A 15,495-nucleotide genomic window follows, 5' to 3' on the forward strand; every position below is an offset into this window, starting at 1 on the left:
GTTTGAGTGCATTTATTAGAAGAAAATTTTTTCATACTTAGAAAATAGTTTTTTTTTTAGAATTATAAATATTTGAAACGTAATTCTAAAAAAATTATTGAAATATATTTAGTTGGTTATAAATATTATTAAAAATATTTTTATATATTTTTTTCTAAAACTTTATTTATGACTATATTAAATGAGTTAATGAAGATAATTTGATATCTTTATCACATTAAAAAAATTTCTTTCGATCTTGATTCTCATTTTTTTACGGCAAATAATTTCATGAAAAACATAAATAAAATATTTCTAAAAAGTAATACTGGCTATGAATGTTATTTTTTAATTTCAAAAGGATATTTATTTGTTATTAAATTATAGCTATATAAAACAACACTTATTTTATATAATATACGGAATAAAATACAGGTTTATAATTAAAAATTATTGATCACTAACCTAATGGACCAGTCATACTTTTGATATAACAATAAATATTCTCTCTTCTTATATTTTATTCATAAGAATTAAAACGACAATAATAAAATTTAAATTTAAAATTTGTATATATTATTTTAACCTCACTATTAGCTGACCTGGTAGATTATATTCTCTCATTACTATTCTTTATTCTTCTTATTATGCTTTATATACTAATTGACTAATTGTAATATTATTTTTTTTCTTTTCATCCTTTTGTATGACTTGCGTGTTTCTAACTTCAAAGTGCATAAATCTAAACATGTCACTGTATGAAATCTTGGAAGACAGATCGAATATTGAATTACATGGGAGATTTGTCAGCTTTCACCACATTGCCTATTATCATAACACAATACTAATTTCTCTTACTTTTTAGAAATCTGAAAATAATTATTTCTTCAGATAGTCTGGTGAATAATTTATCTTGAGTTAATATTTTTTTAACATAATTACTATATTTTTTAAAATGTTATGATCAAAATAATATCATTTTTATTATAAATTTATTAAAGATTATCGATGATATATATATATATATATATATATATATATATATATGTAAACGATAATTTGATTTGGTTTACATATTTATTAGGTGATTTTTTTTTAATTTTTAAATAACAAAAATAATATTAAAAATTAATAATCTTTATAAAATTTTAAGATCTTAAAGTTTGAGAATCAAATCTAATACTAATTGATTTATTATTTATAAATATGATGACTAATATTTGTAACATGTGTTTAATTTTTTTTATATTAATTAATTAAAAATTATACTTATTTTTTTTTTTGTAAATATACATTGTAAGTATATTTTTAATATTACATTGGCTTAAAAGTGACTTTTATCGAGTTCAAATTTAAAAAATTGGATATAGTACATATAATCTAATGTTAAACATATAATTTATTAACTTTATAAATATCATTTTGAATAATGCAACATAATATTTTTATTAATATCATTTATCTCAAAATATATATTATATAATATATATGTAAGTATATATTTATTTAATTTTAAAATTAACAAATATAACATTCAGATTAATACATTATGATAATAAGTGAAACTAACTCTATTTTATATTAAATATTGTGGATCAAGTTGAGTTTCAAAAATTTCACCATATAAAAATTTTGAGTGAGGTAAAGACATTGATAAAACTGTGACAAACACACCCACCACTAACCACTTACATAAATAAAATAAAGAATAAGTAGAATATGAATTTAATTTAAATATTAGAAAATGAAGATATAAAATTAAAAAAAAATGAATAATTAGTTAATTACCGAAGAGTAGGGATATTCTATATGCAATCGCCACGTGTCAAAAGGAGAGCCAGTGCCGATAAAAAATCCGACCTTGGTTCCTTAAAATATCAACGGAAACAGTTGCGTTACTGTAACACTAACAAACCACCATGAGTGGCAGAGCTATTATCTCCTGTTTCTCTCCTCCTTCAACTCCGTGCTCCCGCAGAACCCTCCTCCGCCACGCAACTCCGCCTCCACCCTTCCCCCTCCTCCTGCTCTCGCGCCGGAGCCACCTCCTTGCCGGGAAGCTGTTGGCAAATGTCAAGTCCCAGAAGAACGTGTCGGAGTCCAAGAAGTACGAGGATGTCGTGCTCAAGAAGACGCGCGGTTTCCATGGCGCCGGAGAGGAACCCAAGTGGTGGCAAGTGTTCCCCAAGAGATGGGTCATCGTCATTCTCTGCTTCTCAGCTTTTCTTCTTTGTAACATGGATAGGGTATGTTACTATAAACCTTTGCTTCGTTTTTTCAACTGCATTATTCCTTTCTCAATCTATGCAATTTTGTCTGCCTCAGACATATGCATGGTTATGTTATGCTGAATCTAAATGGAGCCAAGTCACCAACATGTACGTACATAGTTAGGTCCTTAAGCATGCTCTGTTGGAGATCCTATATTCACTAAGGATAATACCAAAATAGTGTATCTCATATGTTAACTTTTGGAAATTGAGTTAGACCCAATCTTATACTTTAAGATGGTATTGAGTCTATTTTAATAGTTGTTATTGGGTTGAGTTAAGTTTGTTAAGCATCTCTTGAATCACTGTTATTTTCTCTGGTGTGTGTGTGTGTATATATTAATTAGGAGATAATTTATGGTGGAGATTTGCTTAGTTACTTAGACGCACAACACTAGTAAAAATAGGAATATCTTTGTAATCATTCGGGATCTTTTATATCAATACATTGGGATATTTCCATGGTAGTCCTCTTTTGTTCTTTGAGTTCCACAAGCTTTGGCCTTATCAACTTAGGATCGCGTGCATTTCTCTCAATTCTCTGACATGGTTCAAACTTCAGACCCAAATTGTAAGAAGGGGTTCAATTTTAGGAAGGCTTTGTTAGGAGAGACAAATTATATTTTGGTGATCTCTACACCTTGAAGGGATTGGTCATCACAGGATTCAATGAATTAAATCCATCTAATTATGTTTATGTAGAAGAAAAAAAATAATTAGAGCATACGGTTCAATTTGAAAACCCTTGTTTAGTACTTCTGTGGAGTCTACAGTTAGTTTTTTACCTCTTAGAAACTGCTATTGATTTCTCGTCTGCAGGTAAATATGAGCATTGCTATACTTCCTATGTCTGCAGAATACAACTGGAACCCCAGTACTGTTGGTTTGATACAGTCTTCTTTCTTTTGGGGATACCTCCTCACTCAGGTAAATGTGATTTTGTTTTGATAAACCTAAGTTTGACTAGCAAGTAGCAACTTTTGCCTGTTTGTATGACTTTTGAACTTAAGGCCACAACTCTGAAGCACAGGTAGATTTATGTTGCAGATTGCTGGTGGAATATGGGCAGACACAGTAGGAGGAAAGCAGGTATTGGGGTTTGGCGTGGTTTGGTGGTCCATTGCAACAATCATCACTCCTATAGCTGCCAAACTTGGATTGCCTTTCCTGCTAGTTGCTCGTGCATTCATGGGGATTGGTGAGGTGAGTTCTGTTAAAGTGTTCTAAATGATGTTTTCCTGCATTCTACTAGAGAAAGCTTAATGTTGCTACTATGTTGGTAAAAGCAATTAAGCAAATATCTAATAAAAAAAACAATGTAATGTTCTTTTCTTGTAATCCATATTGTGGCTGATTTTAGAAATAATTTTATTTATCCAATTGATGATGATACAATTTTATGATACCTCTGTTCCATATGAAGCTCACTTCTTTTGGCCTTTTCTCTTTATAGGGTGTTGCTATGCCAGCCATGAATAACATTCTGTCAAAATGGGTTCCTGTGTCAGAGAGAAGTAGATCACTAGCACTGGTCTACAGTGGCATGTATCTTGGATCAGTCACTGGATTGGCCTTTTCTCCCTTCCTAATTCATCAGTTTGGATGGCCATCAGTATTTTACTCCTTTGGTTCTCTAGGGACAGTCTGGTTTTCTGTGTGGCTTAGTAAGGTATGTTTTGCATATGTAAAATTATTTCCTTTGCATTCTGAACTATGAAATACTTGTCCACACATTTTCTCTATAGAAATGCTTTGTCTTGGAGTTGACTCTTTACCCTGAATTTTCTTACTACAACATGTTTTTGTTTATGAAACACGCCCTATTTTGGTAGAATTTTCTATTTGCTCACATGCTAATACTTTCTGTTTTTCTGTGAGTTGTAGGCTCATGGTTCACCTCTTGAAGATCCTGAACTGCGGCCTGAAGAAAAGAAGCTCATTATTACCAGCTGTTTCTCCAAGGAACCTGTGAAAACAATACCTTGGAGATTAATTTTGTCAAAACCACCAGTCTGGGCACTGATAGTGTCTCATTTTTGCCACAACTGGGGAACTTTCATTCTTCTTACATGGATGCCAACATACTATAACCAAGTAAGTCTTTCTATCTTTTTTGGGCATATGTTACTACATGATGTTGTGTAGACAGCTAGATCCATGCTTATTTTTTCTTTCTAGTTCCTTCATGGTTGTGTATGAATTTACCTTGATGATAAAGTTACCAGTAAAAGTATCTTGATGATAAAGTTACCAGTACCTATATAATAATTTTTTTAAACATATAAGTTGTATTTTAGAATTATAATAAATACTTTATATTATGATATACAAAGTTATTTTAATCTATTGATAATTTATTTTAATTAATATATATATATATATATATATATATATATATTGATAAGTAAACTTTAGTAATTAGTATGTTATGTTAGCCGAAGGGATAAAATGTTAAAAATATTAAAATTTAATCTAGAAATAAAAAATAAAAAGGATAAAATGAAAGAGATAAGTGGTTAAAGAAAATATCTTAAAAGGTTTAAATATGTTTTTAGTCCCTTAAATTTAAGACAAATTTGTTTTTGGTCTCTCAAATTTAAAACTGCTGTTTTTAGTCCCTGTAATTTTCAAAAATCTTGTTTTAGTCCCTTAGTTCACCAATAACATATTTGAAAGTGACTAATTAAGACAGTTATGCAATATTAACCGGATTTAATGTGATATTTTCACTAATAAGGATACTAATAGGTAGATTTTATGCAATAATGTTTGATAAATTTCTTAACAAAATTTAAATATAAGGACTAAAATAAGATTTTTTGAAATTACAGGGACTAAAAACAACAATTTTAAATTTGAGGGACCAAAAACAGATTTACCCTAAATTTGAGGGACTAAAAACATATTTAAGCCTATCTTAAAATTATGATATATAAAATTTTTAACTATCAAGGATTTATTTCAAAATTATTAAAATTTAATTTAAAAATAAAAAGGATAAATTGAAAGAGAAAAGTGGTTAAACAAAAGTATCTAAAAATGCTTTGGTTGAAGCCTGAAAACACTCTATGCAAGATAGCTATTCTAATATATATATATATACACATTGAGAATATGAGACAATGAACGGGTAAGAGAGTTGTTTTAACTGAGTAAAGTAGGAAACCATGCAAATTTTATAAATAATATAAGGAGTCGATCATGCCAGTCATTTGCTTCTCATCACTTAGTCCACAGCCTTAGAAGCCATTTTGTCATGACTCATGACTAATGCTGGGTGATGTGGCAAGTTCAATCAAGGCTTTTCTTTTTTCGTTTATTAACTTTGTGTTATTCCAATTTTGTTCGATTTTACTCATTTGTTTTTTTGACCTGGAAGTTAACATCTTCCCTTCCCATACCCCACTAGATAACAGCCTCGTGTTTCGGGTCACCCTTTTTAATTTTGTTTAATTCCAAATGTCCAATTATTAGGATTATTTATTTTGGTATTCCATTTAGTCCACACACATACATGTCATGCTATTGCTTTGTTCATGCATTTGCTGGCTAATGCTTTTTTGTTTGCCTTAAGGATATATTTTCCAATTCTTATAAAACTATAATAGAGACAGGAGTTCATTATCTCTTGCATCTTTCACCTAAAACCTTAATCTCCCCATTCATCACTTACTCATACTCTTGTCAGTTGTTGACATTCAATGTCCCAAAATTCATTATGCGATGCTTACTGATGTTTGACGTATTAGGCATGGCACATTTGTTAAGCCTCAATTCTCGTCATTATCAATATTCAAGCTTGGAGAGTTCAGCTTTTGGTTGGAGATATGCTAATATCATGACCTACAAGATATTTTGATTTCTAATCTTGAATACTTGGAAAACAATTGACACTGTTTAAAGTTAACTAAAGTTATTTTCATATATCTAGGTCTTGAAGTTCAATCTTACAGAATCTGGGCTATTTTGTGTTCTACCATGGTTGATAATGGCTCTTTCTGCAAATTTTGGTGGTTGGATTGCAGACACTCTTGTGAGCAAGGGTGTATCAGTTACAAGGGTCCGCAAGGTATCTCCCTTCACCATTGTCTATCCTTTAATTCAAGTAATAATTAAAAAAAATGGATGCTAAATTGCACTTTTAGTTTCCTTATAATATCTAATCTCCAATTTTGATCATCCAATTTCTAATTCCACAATTTTAGTCCTTCAATTTTTAATCTACAATTTTGGTTTCCTTGCTGAATATCTATTTATTAATCATTAAAATTATAATGTTAAGTTATTCTCTGATATTAAGTAGATGATATGAAAATTAATTTTTAATAATATTTAGACTTAATTTCCATTTTCGTTCTCATTTTTTATCCCAGAAACTGGTAAAATAAGATGAAAATGAGATAACAATGAGAATTGAAATTGCAATTTAGTATAAATATTATTAAATATTAATTGTAATGACATTTTTTTAATGTCAGGTCATTCACAACTCTAAATGATTGATGATTGTGGATTTAAAATTGCAAATTTTTCAAAATTGTGAAACTAAAATTGTGGCATTAAAACTTGAGCTGGGAATCAAATATTATAGAAAGATTAAAAGTGCAATTTGGCCAAAAATGAAAAGAAAACCAATATCTTGTTTAGTTTGCATACCTACATCAAAATTGTCACAGGTTCTCGCACTTTTTATTTTATATAAAAATTAAGTTCATACGGGATAATATTTTGTTTCTTAATATTAACAATTTTAATTTGAGAAAAATCATTAATAGATGTTGCTTATATTTTGAGAGGTTCATAAAGCTGCAAAAAAATTTCTATAAAATTTGGAGACAGATCTTTTTTTGCCTTCTCTGTCTTACTCCTTAAGTATCTAGCGGACTAATGCTTTGACTACTTGTTTGCTGAACTCGATTCCATTGCTACAAGTACAAAATTATTAGCTTCACAGTGTAGTTCTACATCTTTGCAGATAATGCAAACAATTGGATTTCTTGGACCTGCTTTCTTTTTAACTCAATTGAGCCACGTTAATTCTCCTGGGATGGCTGTTTTGTGTATGACGTGCAGTCAGGTTTGCTTCTTGTTTTGTATTTAACATAGTTTTAATTCTGAAAAGGCAGTTTCTGTGTAATCCTAACATAAAATCTGTTATGTTTGTGTGTCTTCTTATATCTTCTGGACAAAGTTACTTAATACTTGTATAAATTTCTTAAATTTGAGTTTCATTTACATAGTTTTATCACAGTTTTTAGTTCATACTGTATAATCTGAAAATTTGACCGGCTAATATAAATTTTCTTGACAAGTGTCTTGAAACTTCTCTTAACACAGAATAACTACACATTCTCATTTTTCTGAATTTTCATATAAAGTTTGAAAGTGTTGGTTCATCCATTAATTCCATTAAATTTTCTCTTTCATAACTTGTTTCAAATTCTTCATGAATAGGGGACTGATGCTTTCTCTCAGTCCGGATTGTATTCAAACCATCAAGATATTGCCCCGCGATATTCAGTAAGTGGATTCAGTGTAATTAGATATTTCTGAAATTTGGAATTCTATATTTAATGTCATATGTGGAATGAGGATGTGACGAACATTTTTACTTTGGCATGCTAATTGATGCCCATCTAAATTCATCCAACAATTTAGTTGGTTAAAATTTAATTAGTTATGTCCTTTGAGAAGGATTTTTTTTTTTTTTTTTTTTTTTTTTTATAAATCTATTTCTTCTTTTTATCCTCAGGGGATATTGCTTGGCCTATCCAATACTGCCGGAGTATTGGCTGGTGTCTTTGGAACAGCAGCAACAGGTTACATTCTGCAACATGGTAAGTATTTGTTGCTCATATTTTCTTGGTTACTGAATGTGCATGATTAACTATGCTAAAAGCTTGTTTAAGCTATTTGGTGAAGTATTAAATTTTAGGCTTAATTATATTTTTAGTCCTCCAAATTTAGGATGATTATTTTTTTGGTCTCTTAAATTTAAAATTTATGTTTTTAGTCCCTGAAATTTTTAAAAAATATTATTTTAGTTCTTGTTTATATTCTTCTGATATCTCAAACTTAAAAAACATGTATTTTTAGTGCTCAAAATATAAAAATTATTATTTTAGCCCCTCAAATTTTTAGTCTTTCAAAATTAAAATGTCATTTTAGTCCATCATGGCCACTATCACATTGATAGCATAATGGACAGTGTCAGGTTAAGATAGTTTTGTACTATAAGTTGGTTTAATATGATGTTTTCAGTGACAATGTCTCTAGTAATAATATAATTTACAGTGATAGATTAAAAAATTTTTGTAGTATTAGTAATAACATAATTGATAGTGGCAGATTAGTACAGTTTTATAGTCTTAGTTGGTCTAATATGATGTTCTCACTAATAATAACACTAGTAAAAAAAATTTGTAAGACAAATTAATTAATGATATTTGAATAGAGGGACTAAAATAATAATTTTTTATATTTTGGGCCAAAAGTACATGTTTTAAATTTGAGAGACCAAAAAGATAAATTTTGAATTTGAAGGATCAAAATAACATATTCTTTTTTATATTTTACGGAATAAAAACGGAAGTTTTAAATTTTAGATATCAAAAATAATATATACATCAAATTTAAAGGACTAAAAACATAATTAAGCCTTGATTTTATTACATCTCTTAATACTGAAGATTGAGTATATGTTTGAATTGTGCACAATAAGTGAAGAGTCTCGATGACCTTTTTGATTTTGGTTCTTCCATTTTTAAGGAACACGGCGTAGTGTTCATACTTTAATTTCTAGAATACTGTCCCAGAAATCCTATATCAACTTTTATTTTAGAATTTAGAGCAACAGCGTAGTTCTTTATGCTTTCATTTTGATGGTGAGAATGGAATTAAAGTCAATAAAATAAATTCAAGGCTGTGGTTTGAGCACATGTTGGCCTTCACATGTAGCCAATTACACAATGCTACATAAAGATCTGTAGCATAACATTTGCTTAATACTTCATTGAAATCTGATCTTTGGCACAAGAATATAATAGTGTTTGTTATCTTTGAATATTTTCAGGCTCCTGGGATGATGTTTTCAAGGTATCAGTTGGGTTGTATTTGGTTGGAACTGTGGTGTGGAATCTTTTTTCAACTGGTGAAAAGGTCTTGGAATAACTTACTCTCATTGATCATTGTACTTGTCATGCCACGTGTATATAGATAAGCCTTGAGTGCTTCCCCACAGAAGAACTACGAGAAGAAAGGGTGGTTTAATTAGGGAGCAACTCATTTCACAAATCACATAGGCTTTTGTGCCTCACAGAATGGTAAATTTTGTGGATAGAGGAGCATTGAACATTGATCGGAGGGGTGACAAAGTATCCTTGAAAGATGAATTGGCATAATTTAGTTCCTGATGTTTTATGAAGGGAAAAGGTCTAAGATTCTGTCTTTTTTCTTCCCATTTTTGGTGGGAAGATCATAGTAGTTGCTTAATTTAATATCATACTTGTAAATATAGTTTCCATACCAACACATCAATTTTGTAACAATTCATCAAGAAAAGTGATTTATGTATCATTCATCAAGCTTCTTTTGTCTTTCCAATTTCTTATCTACCTGTTTTGGTTGCATCCCTTTGGTCAAATAAGTTGCTAATGTAAGTGTTGCTGCTAACTACTTACTGGATGCTTCGATTTCTTTTCTTATGGGCATCAACTGATACCTTTTTATCTTTCTTGTGGTTCTTTGGACATACGGTTGGTCTTCTTTACACGAGTTTATACATAAATATTTATATTTGAACATCTGATACCAAATTAATATTTACATGATTCTAATGTTCTGGTTTCTTGTAGAACATTTAATTTGTTATTTGACATGTCACGTTTAAAACGAGAAAAGATTCTTTATATTTCTTTTTTCCTTTCCATTTCTTTTATTACTAAAATTTTAAAAGTATGAATTTCACACTTTTTAAAGTATGTATCAACTTCCTAATTTTATTTTATTACTTTTTTCAAAAAGTGTAGAAAATGAAAGAAATGAAGAGAAAGGGAATTGGAGAGATCTATTTTCGTGTGAAACTGAGGGGCATAAAATGTGCAACAATCAGTGCATTAAATGTACGATTAGTGATATAGGTTTAATAGCCCCAATTTTTTTTTTCTTTTTGCATACAGTGATGGCCCAGGTTTGAATTTAGGATTTAGTGTATTTAAGCTCAATATTTTTAAAATTGAATCGGTTATTGAATTGGTTTAAATATTAATTTAAAATTTAATAACTCAACTGTAATTTGATTAAATTAATATTAATAAGATAATAATAATAATAATAATAAGGATCAATATAAAATAATATTACAATTTTATAACATTAAAAATTACTCCTTTACCACCTGGCGTCTTAGATGTTTATAGGTGAGGCTTGCTTTATGTTTCTTAGCTTTTATTTTGTCTTTATTTTCCCATTGTACTACAAAAATTAAAACAAAACATTATTTATAAGTTTTTAATATTTAATATATATGTAAAATTTTAAATTAAATATAATATAATATTTAAGTTTAAATTTTAATAAAATATAACAATGTCTATTAATAATAAGTGTATATATAGAATAAAATGTATCAAATTAATATATTACACATTATAAAAATAAAAATATTATAAATTATAAATTAACATAAATGATTAAATTATTCTTATAAGATATGTATTAAAAATAAGTTATCCTAATTTATAATTTTTTATTAAATTTGTATTTTTATTAAAAATGTTTTAAATTAAATTTTAAAAATTAAATTTTTTTTTATTGGACTAGTTCAAAATAGTTTGATTGGTTTTTACCGATTTTGGACCTATTCTACCTATTTTCCACCGGTTTAGTAAAATGATTTTCTGAACCAAACAAATCGATTAAGAACTAATTTTTAATCGAATCAGTTTGACCAGCCGATTGAATCCGATTTTCAAAATTATAATTTAAACTTTTCACTACTAAATCGATTATAGATGAAGTGTTTAAGAGTGGAATGATTATTTCATTTAAAAAAGAAGGATTAAACATAGATAATAATTCATTTAAATTTTAAAAGAGAAAAAATTATATGATATTTAGCTTAAGAAAGTGATTAAGTGATGAATTGCTCTATAAGAATTAATTTAAAAATAATAGTAATTGTTTGTTTTAAGTGATAAATTGCTCTATAAGAATTAATTTAACGATAATATCTGATAACATAAAGTAGGTATAAAGATGTTGAAAAATAAAGTACGTAATAGAAATTCTAGAAAGCAAAGAATACAAGAAAGCTTGGAGAGAACTTCAAACTTTCTGAACCAAGTAAGTAAATACAACACTCACAAGAAGCTAAACAAAAATTTATAATTTGTCTTAAGACCATCAAGTGACAACTTATTTATACTAAAAAAAACATCAATCTCTACATTTGCATAATAAAATATTACACCACACCCTACTAAACTTAATTTTAAAAAATACATTCGAAAGGTTTAAAGTTTATACACATTTAAAGCCTAAAGAGTCCTTTATGTGATGGTGTTCGTGTCGTCTCTTTGACTAAACTTTTAATATTGAAATTCAACTTCTTGGCTAATAATGTGTTTGTTTGGTCAGTTTACTCCTTGTTTCTCATATTTTGAGAAAGTAAACATGGCAGATGAAAAATGTTGGATTTGCATTCAATGGAGAAAAAACAGTTTTACAAATACACTCTAAATATCTTCGGTATTGAAACTTTTGCCTTAGCTGAATCTTTGGTATTGAAAACTTTTAATCTTAGTTAAACCATAGCATGAAATCTTTCTTTCATTAATGTGAAATATTGCTTTTGATGGTGTGAAATAAGAATTCTTCACCAAATATTGCTTTTGACTAAAATATAAACTTTAATATCATTTTTCAACAACCAAGTTTATCAAAGTATAGAAATAGGATTGGTAATTTCGTATTATTGAACTTTTAATGGTCAATTTCCCATTCTAATATTTGAAAGAAACGGAATAGTGTCCCTAGTAGTTAAATTTGATTTACATGCAAATACTTCATAAAAAAAAATACTTACACGCACGTGATTTCCAATAATAATAATAATAAAAGCTTCATGCTCCTTCAAACAAATCACTCACCATCAAATAGAAAATAATAAATGATTATATTATAATTTTATATATTTGTGTATTCAAATTATTGATGAACAACATAAGAATATGTAAACCCATCTTCCAACCACTCCAAAGGGTAAACCCAAATTTGATCCACCCACCCACCCAACCAAACATCAAACGATTTCACTTTTACACATTGGAAATTACTAACACAAATAAATGCACAAGTATAACAACGAAATGACCACATTGCCCTTTACACTGTGCACAAGCACAACCAAAACACACTCTCTTCAAGCTGACGTGGCAGCCTGCGGTTCGAGTTGACGTGGCTCCAAGAACACGCGCAGCCCGTGCTTCATGAAGAGCGTGAGCGACATCTTCTGCTGAACCCGGTGACCGGGAACCGGCAACAGCCGGTACCGAAGAAGCACGGCAGCGGCCACAGACTTCATCTGAAGATAAGCCAAGTCCTTCCCCAAACAGGTCCTCGGTCCACCGTTAAACGCGAGGAATTTATAACCGTCCTTCGGCGGTTCGAACCGGTTTCCCTGAACTGATAAAAACCGCTCCGGTTTAAACTCCATGCAATCCTCGCCCCACACGCTCTTCATCCTCGCCACCGCGTAGATCGAATATGTCACCGTGGAACCCGCCGGCACCGCCGTGCCGTCCGGAAGCACGTCGTCCGCCACCGCGTGCTTGAAATCTTGCGGCACCGATGGATACAGACGCAGCGTCTCCGTCAGCGCGGCTTTCAGGTAGACAAGCTTCTCGGCTTCGTCGAAGTCCAACGCTTCCTCTGTCCATTTCCGCCGGTCTCCGCCGCGCGTGGAGGCGAGAACCGCGGTGAGTTCGTCGATGATTTTCTGCTCCACGGCGGGGTGGTTCATGACGAGCCAGAAGAACCATGAGAGCGCCACCGAGGAGGTGTCCCTGCCGGCGAGGACGAAGTTCAGCGCAATCTGCCGCAGTACGGCGGCGCTCAGCGGCTTTCCGGTGGCGTCGCGCTTCTTCATAAACCTTGATAGCAAGTCGTCGGAGGGAGACTTCTCCCGAGCTGAAATGGCTTCGTTCATGTAAGTTTCGACTATCTTCAAACTTTGCTGCATTTTTCTCTCCTTGCCAATGCTTAGAAGCTTCTGGAACTTCCATAGTATGCCAGGGTACAGAAGCCTAAAAATAGAAGGATAAAAATGTTGAAATTATTTTATGGTATATTTTTATAAGATTATTAAATATAACTTCACAGTTATGAGATATTGGCCTTTTATTTTTAGTTATTATTCAAAAGATCTGTTCCTAGAAAAAAAATTGTTAAGAAAAAAAAAAGAAGATAAATGAAGGTAGTAGCAAAAGTATTATGGGCTGGTTTAGGGTTACCTTTGCAAGGTGATTTCTGTGGCAGTGTCAAACGCAACAGTGAAGGTGTTTTCGGGTAGATCCGGGGAGAGAGTTTGAGGGTCTTTACCAAAGGTGAGTCCACATATGTTATCAAACGTCAAACGCAAAAGAAGGTCCTGCAAATCCACCGAAAGCTTTCCCTTAACCGCTTTGTCCAAAATGCACCATAAGCGGTTCTTTATGGTCCGGTTGACCCACCTAGCCATGGCCTGTCTTAGGGTTCTAGTGGTGAACTCGAGAGCGGCGGTTTTCCGCTGCATGAGCCAGGTGTCGCCGTCGCTGTTGAAGATGCCATGGCCAAGGAGGTCGTGGAATGCGGCCTGCCAGTGCGGGCCTTTGGGGTAGTTATCGAAGCGCGTCTTGAGGACGTGTTCGATGTTTCTAGGGTTGCTGGTGACGGTGAAGAAGCCCTCCTTTCGTGCGACGAGAGGAAAAGGGAGGATGCAGGTCTGGTAAGTACCCAGCGTGTTGCGCAGGTTGGCAGCCAGAAAGTCGTGAACCTGATTGCGGTTCACGATCATGCTTGGAACGCTGCCAAGCAGTGGCCATGCTTTTGGGCCGGATAGGGTTCGAGCCAAGAGGAGGAACCAAAGGAAATATGCTGATAGGAGAGTAGCTGCTAGGGTCAAGAGAACGGGTGTGTCCATGCTAATGCTATAGTATAGTATAATGTTCTTTATTAAGAAAATCGGGTTTCGAGTTCAAGTGATTCAAAAGGGGTTTATATATATTTATAGGATGATAATATGATATAATCAGAAAGGCTTTGGAGAGGTGGTTGGGAATTTTTTTGCCATTTTAGAGTCGCTGTTAGGTTCAGAGCAACTGTGTATGTTGCGACGCACAAGCAAATCAGAACCATCCATGCATGCACGTGTACTTCTTCTGGGAGAGAACCATTATTATTATTATTATTATTATTATTATTATTCATGGTTTAGTTATAAAAGCTTGAATAATTAATGATACACCAAACCCTAATAAGTGCTTTTACACTATCATTTTTTTTTATATTATTTATCAGCAGGAAAGAAACTTGGTATAATAATATTTCACAAACACGGTTAAATCAACTAAGCTACCAAAATCATTAGTTAAGGTTTAAGGTGGTTTGACAGTTGTATTTTTTAATTAGAGATTGAAATTTAATTTTTGCTTTGAATATGAAGTTACACGGAAATAAAATACTCAATTATAGCTTTTTATTAAAAAAATCAACTTAGCTAAACTTTCTTATTGGATAAACTATTAAATGTTTATATAATCTATATATTTAAATCAAGTGCATTGATGAGTTTGTGTAAAGTTATCATAAATCTATAACATCTAAAATAATATCCAAGTATCCTAGAATATTTATTAGTATTTAAAAGATATATATATATATATATATATATATATATATATATATCTTAAATATCAGGTCAGATAAATAGTAATAAATATCATATACTTTACATTGAGTTATAAACTTTGATGTTCAATATCTTTATAACTGTGAATAATCAATTTTATCCGGACTCACAAAAGTGATGAAATAGACATCTATTATGAAGGGAAGGAGCTCCCGAAACATGCCGACAAGAAGACAAGACTTTAGAGGGCCCAAAAGCACAAATTAAGTATTTTTTTGTTTTTGGGCGTTCCAGAATCGGAACGGGCCGTTCCAGAATCGGAACGGGCTGTTCCAAAATCGGAACGGGCCGTTCCAAGGC

General features: G+C 31.3%; 2 protein-coding genes across 4 annotated transcripts; one reads left to right on the forward strand and one right to left on the reverse strand.

Moving 5' to 3' along the window:
• Window positions 1-1,810: 1,810 nt before the first annotated feature.
• On the forward strand, window positions 1,811-9,851 carry PHT4;1 (phosphate transporter 4;1). Of its 3 annotated transcripts, none has more exons than XM_020369017.3 (10): window positions 1,832-2,225; window positions 3,069-3,176; window positions 3,297-3,452; window positions 3,703-3,918; window positions 4,134-4,343; window positions 6,181-6,318; window positions 7,225-7,326; window positions 7,704-7,769; window positions 8,002-8,086; window positions 9,322-9,851. In XM_020369017.3, the coding sequence occupies exons 1-10, from the start codon at window positions 1,899-1,901 to the stop codon at window positions 9,417-9,419; spliced, it is 1,506 nt and encodes a 501-aa protein (XP_020224606.1). In that variant the 5' UTR covers window positions 1,832-1,898; the 3' UTR covers window positions 9,420-9,851. The 3 variants fall into 3 exon arrangements, with proteins under 3 accessions (XP_082927334.1, XP_020224606.1, XP_082927333.1); XM_083071207.1 differs by having other exon boundaries at window positions 2,091-2,225; window positions 3,106-3,176; window positions 3,280-3,452; XM_083071208.1 differs by lacking the exons at window positions 8,002-8,086; window positions 9,322-9,851 and having other exon boundaries at window positions 1,811-2,225; window positions 7,209-7,326; window positions 7,704-7,744.
• A 2,553-nt stretch (window positions 9,852-12,404) lies between these two features.
• Window positions 12,405-14,481, reverse strand: LOC109806524 (cytochrome P450 86A1). Its single transcript, XM_020368958.3, has 2 exons — window positions 13,760-14,481; window positions 12,405-13,552 (listed from the first exon to the last, which is right to left on the reverse strand). Exons 1-2 carry the CDS (start codon window positions 14,425-14,427, stop codon window positions 12,670-12,672), a joined length of 1,551 nt encoding a protein of 516 aa, XP_020224547.2. The 5' UTR covers window positions 14,428-14,481; the 3' UTR covers window positions 12,405-12,669.
• Between the last annotated feature and the right edge of the window lie 1,014 nt (window positions 14,482-15,495).

This window comes from Cajanus cajan, chromosome 3 (assembly GCF_000230855.2).
Source record: "Cajanus cajan strain Asha chromosome 3, NIPB_CcT2T_4, whole genome shotgun sequence".
NCBI lineage: Eukaryota > Viridiplantae > Streptophyta > Magnoliopsida > Fabales > Fabaceae > Cajanus > Cajanus cajan.